Source organism: Aricia agestis, chromosome 2, assembly GCF_905147365.1.
Source record: "Aricia agestis chromosome 2, ilAriAges1.1, whole genome shotgun sequence".
In the NCBI taxonomy this organism is placed as follows: domain Eukaryota; kingdom Metazoa; phylum Arthropoda; class Insecta; order Lepidoptera; family Lycaenidae; genus Aricia; species Aricia agestis.
The window spans coordinates 12,759,237-12,772,726 of record NC_056407.1 but is presented as its reverse complement, the minus strand read 5'-3'; the positions used below and the strand labels follow the sequence as shown (position 1 = coordinate 12,772,726).

Below are 13,490 nucleotides of genomic sequence, written 5' to 3'. Positions count from 1 at the left end.
TCATTTATTGACCTTACCGTATCTAGAAACTGATGTCTTATACGTAGTTTTTATTATTCGTAGCTTATACGTATTAAAATTTAAAACGTAGAACATGTATGTACATACATAATATTGTACCTATTTACCTTTACCGTCTTATAGATATTTAAATTATCTTTTTATCTTTCGCGGGTCAGCCGCAGTCGCGTTCTGAGATACGGGAATGGGGATTCCCTGTGAGATCTCTCTCAGCTGTATATAAAAGCTTGCGTCTTCTTAAAATAGAACATTCAATACCGAACTCTCTACGAGTAACTTTAAAAAAAATAAAGTATTTTTTTAATTCAAGATGAAGCTGCTTCTTATTGTTAGCGTATTAGTTTTAGCGTCAGTCGTTAAGAGCAAAAAGTTTACAAGATGCGAGCTAGTTCGCGAGTTAAGAAACCAAGGATTCCCCGAAGATAAGCTACGGGATTGTATGTATATTTTAAATACTAAAATACTAATTTTGTAAGGATCATTTAGTTCAGTTGAGACCTTTATCACTTGATATCTAGGAATTCTCAGACCATCGGGTCTTTTAGTGATTTTTCCCTTCGAACAGCATAGTGTATAATAATCCAAATATCCACATGGAGTGTTCAATTTTAAACCCTATTTCATCATGGGCGTACCGAGGGGGGGCAACTGCCCCCCCCCCCTAAAAATTAAGAAAACAATTTTTTGCCATTTGCTTGCAATACAATATTTTTACAACTACAAATTATTAATTTTTTATTCTTTATAAACACCTAGCTTAAGGAAAATCTGATTTGCCCCCCCTGGCCCAGAACCTGGGTAATTTCCCCCCTCCTGGCCCAGAACCTGGGTACGCACATGCCTATCATTGTATGAACAGTGTGGTCCAAAACTCAAGAGCCCATGTAAATCTGCTCCACGCGGCTCGCTTTGGCGTTTTACCACCAGCGGCACCAGCTAATACATTTCTCTATTCCAGGGGTGTGTCTAGTGGAGCACGAGAGTAGTAGGAACACGGGTAAAATCGGCAAAGTGAACAAGAACGGGTCCCGAGACTACGGCCTGTTTCAGATCAACGACAAGTACTGGTGCAGCAACACCAGTACGCCGGGAAAGGACTGCAATGTCACTTGCTCTGGTTTGTATCTACATGCTAATAATATTGTAATAGATTTTTACCAGACTAAGTATACGTTAAAGCCAAAAGGAAGTGTTATTTTGGCATTCTTTGTATGTATGTAATTAAGTTTGTGTGACTGTGCCTCTCGTAGCGGCTAAGCTATTGGGCCAATTTTAATATTTATTTCGAATTTAGATAAACACTTTATTGCTAATAAAGATTTATTTAGGTGTGAATAGATTAGTAATGAGACCGCGGCTGACGGCCTATTTTTTTAACGTTTTGTATTTATAACCGACTTCTTTAGTTATTCGATTTACAGTATTTTAATTAAACTTACTGAACGTAACTCGATTCTGTACTAGCGACTTTGATTACATGGCTGAGTTACCCCGTCCATACTTGAGTTACCCCGTCTATACTTATTGTGCTTCTAGATCTAGTCACTAATTTAAATAAACTAGAGATCGCCCAATGGTCGAAATTCGACCTTACTTGCAACGACATCGACATTAGGACTACTATAGTTTGTGCGTTTTATGATGATATCCGTAACACATTAAAATTGACAATACTAGGGAAGTTACCTAACAAAAATTAATCGATAGTTTAAAAATATCGAATGACTTTGTAAAGGAATTGCAATCGAAATTATCGATTTCGTACTGACATTTCAGTGGTGCCGGCGATTTAAGATGGCCGCCCTTTTTTATCGATTTGATTTCGATTCAACAGCGCCCATCTCTATTGATATAAGTTCCGTTTCATGCATCTACTTTTTTCAAATGTTTTCGTAACAATAATTTTATACTCCTATTTCACAGTTCATATTTAATCTTACATCTTTAAACAGTTCATATTTAATCTTATATCTTTATATATCTTGTCTCTGGGACTCAGCTGATCTCAGACTGGCCGTTTAACGGCCGTTCCCAATATTTGATCTATCTCTGGTTTTGCCCTACTAGAGATAGGAATAACTCACATTAGACATTAGAGACATATATTTTATGTCAATTATGAGCTGTTCCTATCTCTAGTAGGGCAAAACCAGAGATAGATCAAATATTGGGAACGGTCGTAAATAATCCATTTTCAATTAGTCAACTTGTTGTCAACAGACTTCAACCATAAATAAAGAGTATAATTCGTATGTATAGCTTTGACACTCAAAAATCTGTCATCTTTTTAGTAGTAGTGTCGTAGTGAGTGTACCGTTTTATTTGTTAAAAATATATATGATAAAAGCATAATTTTTAAATGATATTAGCTCGATGCACTCCTTCTCCATATAAACTATAACTGTGCGAAATTTCATGCACCTACGTTTCCCCATTTTTCGTAAAAAGGGTTACAAAGTTTTTCTCTCACGTATTAATATATAGATAACATATTTTCAGAACTCCTATCTGACGACATCACGAAGATATCGTCGTGCGCGAAGAAAGTGTACAAGCGCCACCAGTTTCAGGCCTGGTACGGCTGGCGAAACAACTGTCAGTCATCGAGCTCCCTACCCGACATCAGCTCCTGCTAATTCAGCTGCCTCTCTTTCTCTCTCTCTCTCCCTCTTTTAAGCTCGTCTCTCTGGCAAAACTCTCATCTTCGTCCTCTTATCCCTGTATTAACTTTAATAATAAGTGACAAGACGCTTCGTGAGGCTACTCTTACATTACGTTGCCTATCAAATTGATAATTAAAAATATATGAATCTTTGTAACCAATTTGTACCTAATTTTAATTTAAATAAATGTCGATATAATATTATGTAGAGCAAACGTTTTATTTACCTTTTAGAAAATAAGCCGAAGACTGCTTGGCCTTTATCAAAAACTGGCGACTTCTGTAGCTAAAAGTCTAGGAAAGAGTCTGAGCTGCAAATCCTAAATCGGGTCCTACGTGCTGCCCAAAAATGGCTTTTGTATTGTGAGATATGAGTGGGCAGATCTCAAACTAAGCAAGATAATAATAATATTATTATGTTTCGTCAAGCCTTAGCAGGGTTAGAACTTAGAGCAGCCTTGCATTTAAAAAACCAAACCAAACCTAAGATTCGCTGACGACGTCATATTATTTGCCAAGACAAAAAACCACTTTCAGAGCATGCTCATAGACCTAGAAAGAGAAAGCAAAAAAGTAGGCCTCACATTATTAACGCTAACAAAACAAAGGCATTGACAAACGCAACAGAAGAGAACATTATCATAAGCGGAAACGAAACGATTGAGTTTGTGAAGGAATACACCTACCCCGGGCCTCGGCCAGCAAATGTCGGCGAATAATATTACGATGTCACAAGAAATAGACACAAAAATTGCGCAGGCTTGAAAATGCTTTTGGGGGTTTAAGGAACGCCGGAGGTTGAAGAATAACGAAACAAAGATGAACGTAAAATCTAAACTATATACAACTAGATGTCCCACGCGGCTTCGCCCGCGTAAATTATGAATTTTACGGAAACCGCACATTTTCCCATAAAAAATAGCTCTTATGTCCCTACTCCCTTCACTTGGTCTACTCTATATCTGAGCCAAATATTGCCATAAAAATTGCTCCAGTAGTTCGTAACATCTAATATTTCCCCCATTTTTCCCACATTTTCCTGAGTTTCTTTGGTCGTATTAGTCTTAACCTATATTCTTACTCGATAAATGAGCTATCTAAAACTGAAATAAGGTTTTAAATCGGACCTGTAGTTCCTGAGATTAACGCGTTCAAGCAAACATACTCTTCAGGTTCATAATATTAGGTAGGTATAGATTTTGTTTTTTAATTATAGCTTGACAAACTCGAGTCTCGATCTAAAAGACTATGAAAAGTACCAATAAATATTATGGTAGTGATGATGATGATGATGATGATGATGATGATGATGATGATGTTGATGATGAATGTAATTTGCATAGTAGCATAATATGCTTTCCGTTCTATAAACAACGCCGAAACTCCCAAGCTTGTATCTATAAAGAATCAGGAGTTCTCTCAGCACCCTCCGAAGTCCGAACCACGGTATACCAGTTGTATGTTGTATGTTGGTAGCATATGCCTAGAATACTTCTCACGAAACCGAAGTCACCACATGTTTCCCTATAAATTTTGAGGAGTTCCCTCGATTACTTATGGATCCTTCGTCAGATCACCACTTTTGTGAATATAATACCAAATTGGAATGATACCCTATATACCAATAGAAAATTTTTGAAAATCGGTTAACAAACGGCGGAGTAATCGTTGAACATAAGAAAACGAACATAACACCTCCCCCATTTTGAAAGTCGGTTAAAATTGTAGCATATGTGTTATTCTGATGTATAAGCTAGATTACTGTAAAGTTTCATTAAAACCCGTTCAGTAGTTTTTGCGTGAAAGAGTAACAAACATCCATACATCCATACATCTATACATCCAAACAAACTTTCGCCTTTATAATATTAGTTGGAAGTAGGATAGGATATATGCATACTCTATAATAATAAGTCTTAACTTATGGATGCCAGACTTGGGCACTCACCAAGAAGTTTACACTTGGCACTCACCAAAGAACAGAATAAAAAACTGAGAACCTGCCAGACAGCAATGAAACAAAGCATGCTGAACATAAGGAAGGCCGAAAGAATAAAAAACAATTAGAAAAAGTACAAAAAACGAGGATGTAATAACAAGAATTAGGAAACTAAGTGGACCGGTCTCATAATAAGAGGCACTGAAAAGTGAACTAAAAATGTAATGTTCTGGCACCCAAGAAATGGCAAAAGAAATAGGGGAAGGCAGTTCGAAGCTGGGAAGATGAATAAAAAAAACCAAAAGGAAAAACTTGGACATCGACAGCGCTAAACAGAACAGAATGGAAAGCCAAGATAGGGCAAACAGACCAAGATTTTGGTACTACTTGGTACTACTAATATATATTCTGTGGTACTACAGAGTTCAGACCCGTAGAGTCAGAAGGTTATGTGAAAGGAAAAATCAACAAGTCTGAAAATTAGGGTTAAGTTTAAATATAAAAATATAAGCCGCGGCCTAAGGGTGGCAACGTCAAAGAGGGGCAGCAGATTTCGAAACATGGGGCCGCGGTAATAAAGTGGCCTATACTCTGATAAAAAATATAAATCCGGCACTTGCTTAGGCCCGTATTTTTGGTCAGTACTCAAGCTGCATCTCGGTCTCAAGACACGGTTCAGGCTCTTTGATTGGTTGGCTGTCAAAATTTGGACCAATCACAGAGCCGAACCGCGTCTTGAGACCGTGTCGCAACTTAAGTACTGACCAAAAATACGGGCCTTAGTTTCTGAGTTATCTGATGTATAATATAAACTTACATAATATAAACATTACTTTTTATAAAGGCGCGAAATAAGTGACTATAGGAAGAAAAGGAAGAAATTGCGCTTACTTTCAAAGGATTTACTGCACAATAAATGTAAACAAAATAAATCATTTGCAACGGTTGGTCATGGGTTATACATATAGCTGTTTGTATGAAGACATAATAAATAAGTTGTTATTGGAAGCGATGCGGCAAATTGTAATACCACCAAAGACACCTGTTAAAATGGGGCCAAGTTCCTATCGGATAATTTTTGGTCTAAAAAGAGTTGAAATCCAATCCAATGGCAAGTTTAGATGCATATATATACAGTGTGCATTATACATGACAATTTTTATACCCCCCCCCCCCTCTCCTCCTTCCACCCTCCTCATCGTATTGTATCACTGGTAATTTTTATCTAAAGTTCGTAGATGAGCCGACTCACGCTTGACTGATTTCTTAAAAAATTCTTAATTTTTTGTTAATCTACATATTATAACACACGGCCTGTGTGCCAAACATAAAGCTAGGACAATTGGAAGTGGCCTCTGAAGTTCGTAGATGAACCAACTCACGCTTGACCGATTTCATAAATTTCTCAATTTTTTGTTAACCTAAATAATTATAACACACGACCTGTGCCAAATTTCATAACGCTAGGACAATTGGAAGTGGCCTAGAGATTTTGTTACCGGTCAGTGAGTGAGTGCCAAAATTAGCTATTTTTACAGGGACATATTTCAGGATCTACCAAAGCTAATAGCTATACTTATGAAATTGGCTATACTATAGTATATAATTACGTAGGTATAATTTTATCTTCGCACTCGCAATAGGCAGTAGGCACTGAGCTACAGGGGTGTCAAAAGTGCGTCGAAACGGTTCGTGTAAAGAGTGCACGGCATGCGCGCGGCCTGCTGATACTTGGCTTGCGCACTTCCGTGCGCTTGGATCGTGGTCTTTCAGTGCCATTGTTTCCTTAGCACGCATTGATAAGGAGGAATACCCTTTACATACAAACGGGTATATAAGCTGAACAATATTGTCGTGAGTTCACTCGTGACTACAGGTTAACGACAATTACACTAGTCATGAAGCTGATAATTCTTGGTGTCGCGGTAGCCATTTTGGCGACGTGCGAGGGAGTAACCTTCACTAGATGTCAGTTAGTGCACCAACTGAGGAAACATGGATTTCCAGAAGCGAAAATGAGGGATTGTGAGTATTTTTAGGGTTCCGTACCCAAAGGGTAAAAACGCGACCCTATTACTGAAACTTCGATGTCTGCCCGTCTGTCTCCAGGCCGTAACTCAAGAACCGCTTTAGTTAGACTCCTGAAATTTTCACAGATTGTGTATACTTATCTGTTGCTACTGTAACAACAAATACTAAAAACAAAACCAAAATTAATATTTAAGGGGGACTCCCATACAACAAACGTGATTTTTTTGCCCTGTTTTGCTCGATATCGTTAATCGAAACGATATCGATAACGTTAAAAACTACCAGTCACTTGAATTTTTCACAAAATCCTCAATTACTTAACAATAAGTATTCATAATTATATTCATAATTAAATTAAATTTAAATTACAATTTAAAAACAGAAGGCTCCCATACAAAAAACAAATTTTTTGTATGGGACTCTATGACGGTACGGAACGCTTCCTGCGCGAGTTCGACTCGCACTTGGCCGATTTTTTTATATAGAGATGCCTGCTTTGAGTCCCGGGAAAGATATTTCGTCTCGGAAAATATGTCAGTTATATAATATGAATTTCGGGGTAGCAATTGCTGCCAATATCTGGTTTTAATATGTAAAAAAGATTGTCGATTCAATTGTGTGCCTAGTGCCTACTGACCCTAATGTAAAGGGTATTCCTCCTTATCAATGCGTGCTAAGGAAACAATGGCACAGAAAGACCACGATTACATTCATCTAAATTGTATTTTTTTTGTGTTCAGGGGTTTGTCTGGTAGAGAACGAGAGCAGCCGGACTACAAGTAAAGTGGGACCTGTGAACAGCAACAGATCCCGCGACTACGGCCTGTTCCAGATTAACGACAAGTACTGGTGCAGCAACACCAAAACACCTGGCAAAGACTGCAACGTCACTTGCGCTGGTATGTACCTATCTTATATTGTAGAGCGCAGTATGTGCACTTATGCCTGTTTTCAGTAACCGCACAATAAGCGTTCGCGTTAGTAATCTCTCAGTCTTCAAGTATATTTTAAGAAAACAATATTTTCACCAAAGCCAAGGGCGCGCGCAAGAGCTAATTTTATCGTGATCTGTTGCCCCAGTCATGAATTTGCCCACACAAAGGTTACGAAAAGGTTACTTTTTCAACACTGCCACTTTCACAACTCCATACACACCCTAAAGTATTAAGCTTTTTTTACACCTCTTTAATCTGTCCCTCTATTATTGAAGGTTTTAACTTAACCAAGGAATATAAATAACAATAAAATATACACATTTACTTACAGATCTTTTAACCGACGATATAACAAAAGCGGCAAGTTGTGCGAAGAAAATCTTCCAACGGCACGGCTTCAACGCGTGGTACGGATGGAAGAACCATTGCCAGGGCGCTCTGCCTGACATCTCCAAGTGTTAGAGAATTAGAGAGAGATCATATTCAATAGAAATAAGAACGTATTATCTTTTGTTACACTAATGGTTACACTGTATTTTATATTTATCACACAAAGCCCCAAGCGAGTTTCTTACGCCGTTTCTTCTCGCCGGGTAAATTCCCGAACCGGCAGTAATTAATAGGACAAGTGGGAAGATTCTGAAAATATATTTTTCTTCATTTTATATTCAATTCCGTCTACTAAAAGTATCCATTAGCCAAAGCCTGAATATCGTCTACATTCAGTATTAGAGTTTAGAACTTAATAAATAATAATAATGTCACAGTATTAAACATTATATTTTCTTATAAGTACATATTCTTTTTTATTCAGTTCCTATTCCTTAAGTCCTTTTTTACTAAAGGCCCGGTATTCTCTAGTGGTCGTTAAGGACCAATAAGTAACTAGAAAAGGTGTTACATACGCGTCCAGTGGCGGCCCGAGGGGGTAGCGAATAGGGCAATCGCCCGGGGCCTCGCGCTTGCAGGGGCCTCGCAAGGTGTTTTTTGGAAGACAAAGGGCCTCGCAAAGACCTTCCGCCCGGGGCCTCGCAATGGGTAAAGCCGCCACTGTACGCATCATTAGAAAATATGTTCTTCTCTTGGGTTACAAAATGACCTTAAAAGACCAATAGGCAATAAGTAACACTAGGGTGTGCATTGATAGTATTTATAAATAAAATGTAAATACCATCAATGCACACCCTAAGTACAGAACCCTTAGGGCCTTATCACACTGGCGATTATCGAGCGATTTGAAAGCGACGCGACTGCGCAGCGCACACGCCGCGATGACGCCGCGATTGCACGGCGTGCACGCAGCTTGCCTTGGGCGTTTTGGACACTCAGCAGCAAAATGGATTCTGACGTCACTCCCTAGTACGACGAGTGTACAAACGCCGCGACGACGCTGCGCTGTCGCGACGTGCACGCCGCGCAATCGCGGCGTGTGCGCTCGCTCACAGTTGCGTCGCTTTCAAATCGCTCGTTAATCGCCAGTGTGATAAGGCACTAAGTAAAGAATCAACACTCCAAAGCGTGCGTACAAATGTAGCTCCGTACTTACGTCCGTTTCATCAATGCACACCACGAGAGCACAGTAGTGTTCTTTTAACTTTAAGTTTTGTAATTTTCGAAGTCCAATTATTTAATTCCACTTTGTTGTTTCTTGTTCGCTTAATTTTCATAAACAAATAGCGCTTCATTAGTTTTGTGTAGGTTCAGTGCAAATTAACTAACGCCTCTAGTCCACCGACGTTGTTAACTGCGAAATATCTGCGAAACAGGAATAGAGCGAGATGCAATATAACGCATTGTCGTGTGGCGGATGAGACAGTAAATCGGTTCGCCGCTGTGTCGCAGTTGGCAGCGTCGGTGGACTAGAGGCGTAAATATGAGTATTTTTTTTTTTATGAAATACGGGGCAAACGAGCAAACGGGTCACCTGATGGTAAGCAACTTCCGTCGCCCATGGACCCTCGCAGCATCAGAAGAGCTGCAGGTGCGTTGCCGGCCTTTTAAGAGGGAATAAGGTAATAGGGGAGGGTAGGGATGGGAAGGGAAGGGAACATGGGCGTACCCAGGTTCTGGGCCAGGGGGGGGCAAATCAGATTTTTATAAGCTTCGGTGTTTCTATAGAATAAAAAAATTATAATTTTTAGTTGTAAAAATATTGTATTGCAAACAAATGGCAAAAATTGGTTTTCTTAATTTTTGATTTTTATAGATAAAAGTACTAGATAATATACTTAGTAGGGACGTCAACATGATCCAGGGGGCGGGGCAGCAGCCCTCCCCCCCCCCCCCCCCCCCCCCCCCCCCTCGCCCATGGAAGGGAATAGGGGAGGGCAGGAAAGGGAATAGGGTAGGGGATTGGGCCTCTGGTAAACTCACTCACTCGGCAAAACACAGCGCAAGCGCTGTTTTACGCCGGTTTTCTGTGAGAACGTAGTATTTCTCCGGTCGAGCCGGCCCATACATATTCCCACGTATTCAATAAGGTAACAATTTTTTAACTTAACTTAAAGGATTTTTGAGTTTTTAATACAATATTTTAGTATTGTATTAAAAACTCAATCAAAAAATTCTAATCCAATTACCAATCCTAATACCAATTAATTTGACTTCTTATTAGTTACAATTAACATTTTGAGCGTTTTACACAGTACGTATATTAATTGAGGTTAAATTGTAAGGGACAAATGTGGGGACAATAATACAGAACTCAAAAATTACAACCCACTGGAGTAGAAAAAGTAGTAGGGTAAAATAAAAAAGTAAAAATGAAATAAAATTATATTACGTTATAAATTGGTGAAAACTTACAGTAATAACTTTAACCTTATCTTTGCTTAAGTCTTTCTTCTATTTTCTCTTTGGACTCCAAAGCTTTTTTACGCAGTGCATCTTCAAAAGCATCCAACTGAAAACAAAATGTTGATTATTTGTATAGTACTCAGTTATGTTTCTTACTTCTTTTTTTACTGTACAATAGAGGTAGTCGATTTTTAGGTATAATTCTCATACCTAGTTTGATTATTTTACGATTAAAATAATAACCATTAGGTAATAATCACATTACCTAGTATTGTGATTTGATAGAACCCTAGTCATCTCCTACGTACCCAACCCAGTCAACCCAACCCTAGTCAGTCAACAAGGATTAAGATAGACAAAACCCCTATACTTATTCAATACCCACCTTGAAAATCCCCATTAGTATATACAGTCATCATAACAACACAAAGAATCTGCAATATACATTACCTCAGCTATAAACGTCTGCCTAATGTTAGCCAGCTGTTCGAAACCTTCAACCCGCTCCTGCTCATACTTGACAGTTGCCTGCTTTATCTCCTGGACCCGCTGTATCGCGTGTTTGCTCAGCTCTCTATTCTTCTTTTCTTTCTCTTCAGATTCTTTCAGACAGCTAAAACAAAAACGTATAATCCTTAAGGTGCTTAAACACCAAGGTCGCCGCCTAGCCGACTCGAACTCGCCTAAAGGTGCTCTCTCACTGGGAGCATTCACATGTAATGTTACGTTTACGTTACAGAGTCGAGTATTATGTCAGTGAAGGAGAACCGAGCATTACAACCGAGCACACCTTGTATACACTCTATACATAATATTTTTATATAGTCGTCGGGCAGGGGATTTAAGGACCACTTAATAATAACTTTTGTTTTATAAAATTTTATCACAAAGATTAGGCTTTTAAGCAGTGAGCTCGTAATTATGACGAAATGTTAATAGTCTTAACTCTCAAGTGATAGATTTTAAGGAAACAGTAAGTACCTTTCTGCCATCGCTCTGTCCTGTTCTCTCTTGGCTTCATTCTCCAATCTTTTGGCAGCAGCATCAGCCCTCGCAGCTCTAATCTCACTCAACTGTGCCTCCAGTTCATTCACTTCCGTGATCAGCACATCTAGCTCTCCCTCCGCACTGTCAGACTCTAGGTCACCTGTCTCGTAATCCCTTAAATTGGTAATGAATAGTATATCTGACGGCCCGGCTTCAGGGAGATTGATGGACCAATGACAGTTATAATGATTAGGTGATGTGTGCAATTCTATTGTGCCAAAATTCGTTTTACGGCACAGAAAACATTCTGTCACAACAAAAACTATCCTATGTCATTTACCTTTGTACAGGCAGCTGGCAGACATACATACTTTTGCATTTATAATATTAGTAAAAGTAACGGACATTTCAATTTTGAATTCTTAGAGATGTTAACTCATCTCTGACATGATTCTTACTACCGCTAGGGGATCTGGTAACATGAAAGCTGGCTGAAGTTGCTCACTAGAGCTAAAGCACAGCTTACCAACTTTATAGAACTTAAGAAATAACAACATATTTAGTAACAATCATTACCTTATGCTATCTGTCAGTTTTTCAATCTCACTCAACAAATTATTAGCAGTTTCTAAAGAAGGTTTAATGTTTTGTAAATTTATTAAACTATTCTCCTTTTGCAGTAGAGTTGCCCTCAGTGAGTTCAGTTTCTCTTCAGCCTCTTGACAGTCCTTTTTGGCTTGTTCCACTTTGGCCTGAATATCATCAGCATCATACACCCTGAGTGCTTCTTTCTTCTCAATCTCAGCGAGAAGAGCATCCCTCTGACCTTTCTTCTGTTCCAGAACATGTTCTAACTCAGCTCTTTCTTTTTGTACTGTCTCAAGTTCCTGTTTGTCCGCATCAACAGCTTCCTTTTCTTGTTTTATTTCTTCTTCGATCTGTGCAATTTCACTATCTAGCTGAAATTTGAAAAAAAATTTGATGATCACAATGAAAATAAAAATGTACTTGAAACTGGTTGAATGAGTGAACCCTGTGTTTGTGATTGCCAAAGGAAGAATGAAATAAAAATCAATATAAAAATATTATTACCTTCTCTAATCTCTCTGATCTTTTTGCCTTTTCTTCTGCCTGCTGGTTAAGCATCTCAAGGAGCCTATTTTTTTCATCATTCAGAGCTTTCACCTGAAAGAGTATTAAATTTAATGTTAATCCTAACTTTCTCAGTTTTATACAACTGTATTCTATCTTTTAAGAAAAAAAGCGCAGCTCACCTCATCAGTCTTAGCAAATAAACTTGTTTCAAGAGGTTCTAGATTCCTCAATCTATCTTCATAGAACAGCATCATATTGAACATAAACATAAGGAGTGAGTGAGATGTGGTGTAACTGGGTTGCAGAAAATAATTGATGGATATCGTGAAGTCCACATTCTGTGGCATCACTGATACTAAGTGGTTGAAAACCCTTGTCATGTTGATAATGGGTAACAGATCCCAGTAGTAGATTGTATGCTGGTTTTGACTTTCTTCTGGTGGAGGCTAGAATAAAAAGATAATAAGTTAGCAATAAAATGAGACGAGTAACAATATGTAAGTTAATAACAATGTGTGTGTGACTTTTAAAATATGATAATACTACTTACCGCTAGTACTGCATCTCTGTCAATCCCGAATCGATCAAAAACTTGGAATAAAGCTCCCATTAGTGTCTGGGGCTTTTTAAGATCTATGGCTGTTAGCGGATAGTTTTGGAATTCGGCATTCCAGGTATTTATAAAGTGTTCAATGCTCGGTGGAACTGAAATTATTAAAGTTTTAGGAGAACTTAATCTTATACATGTTTTGTTGTAATATACGTATATGTGGTACTTACATTATCTATAGACTACATTTTAGTTAACCATTACATTAACCATCATAACCCCAATTATCCCGCAAATCTTTATCGGATACTTACTTTTCTCCATTGCGCCAGCCGCCAGGATTAATTATTTCTTACAACTTGTACGGCTCAGTACTTTTAATTACTATCCTGTTTATATTTTCTTTGCTGTTAATAATTTGGTTAATAATAAAGCCAACAAACAAGAATTTTGTTTGCAAAATTCAAATTTTGA

At 38.3% G+C, this 13,490-nt stretch overlaps 3 protein-coding genes across 3 annotated transcripts; 2 read left to right on the top strand and 1 right to left on the bottom strand.

Moving 5' to 3' along the window:
- The first annotated feature begins 264 nt into the window (after positions 1 to 264).
- LOC121739669 (lysozyme-like) lies at positions 265 to 2,893 on the top strand. The gene is made up of 3 exons (XM_042132190.1): positions 265 to 458; positions 980 to 1,138; positions 2,521 to 2,893. The coding sequence occupies exons 1-3, from the start codon at positions 332 to 334 to the stop codon at positions 2,655 to 2,657; spliced, it is 423 nt and encodes a 140-aa protein (XP_041988124.1). The 5' UTR covers positions 265 to 331; the 3' UTR covers positions 2,658 to 2,893.
- A 3,584-nt stretch (positions 2,894 to 6,477) lies between these two features.
- LOC121739670 (lysozyme-like) lies at positions 6,478 to 8,094 on the top strand. Its single transcript, XM_042132191.1, has 3 exons — positions 6,478 to 6,647; positions 7,394 to 7,552; positions 7,920 to 8,094. The coding sequence occupies exons 1-3, from the start codon at positions 6,521 to 6,523 to the stop codon at positions 8,048 to 8,050; spliced, it is 417 nt and encodes a 138-aa protein (XP_041988125.1). The 5' UTR covers positions 6,478 to 6,520; the 3' UTR covers positions 8,051 to 8,094.
- Positions 8,095 to 10,349: 2,255 nt separating this feature from the next.
- On the bottom strand, positions 10,350 to 13,490 carry LOC121738089 (rho-associated protein kinase 2-like). Its single transcript, XM_042129928.1, has 8 exons — positions 13,331 to 13,490; positions 13,017 to 13,171; positions 12,646 to 12,912; positions 12,464 to 12,556; positions 11,948 to 12,330; positions 11,366 to 11,545; positions 10,835 to 10,997; positions 10,350 to 10,490 (listed from the first exon to the last, which is right to left on the bottom strand). The coding sequence occupies exons 1-8, from the start codon at positions 13,338 to 13,340 to the stop codon at positions 10,410 to 10,412; spliced, it is 1,332 nt and encodes a 443-aa protein (XP_041985862.1). The 5' UTR covers positions 13,341 to 13,490; the 3' UTR covers positions 10,350 to 10,409.

Coding starts and splice junctions, on each gene's coding strand:
- LOC121739670 (XM_042132191.1), top strand. CDS start 6,521: ATGAAGCTGATAATTCTTGGTGTCGCGGTAGCCATTTTGGCGACGTGC. Junction 6,648..7,393: donor AGAAGCGAAAATGAGGGATT/GTGAGTATTTTT, acceptor TTTTGTGTTCAG/GGGTTTGTCTGGTAGAGAAC. Junction 7,553..7,919: donor CTGCAACGTCACTTGCGCTG/GTATGTACCTAT, acceptor ATTTACTTACAG/ATCTTTTAACCGACGATATA.
- LOC121738089 (XM_042129928.1), bottom strand. Junction 12,331..12,463: donor GATCAGAGAGATTAGAGAAG/GTAATAATATTT, acceptor TTCAAATTTCAG/CTAGATAGTGAAATTGCACA. Junction 11,546..11,947: donor AAACTGACAGATAGCATAAG/GTAATGATTGTT, acceptor TACCAATTTAAG/GGATTACGAGACAGGTGACC.
- LOC121739669 (XM_042132190.1), top strand. CDS start 332: ATGAAGCTGCTTCTTATTGTTAGCGTATTAGTTTTAGCGTCAGTCGTT. Junction 459..979: donor CGAAGATAAGCTACGGGATT/GTATGTATATTT, acceptor TCTCTATTCCAG/GGGTGTGTCTAGTGGAGCAC. Junction 1,139..2,520: donor CTGCAATGTCACTTGCTCTG/GTTTGTATCTAC, acceptor ACATATTTTCAG/AACTCCTATCTGACGACATC.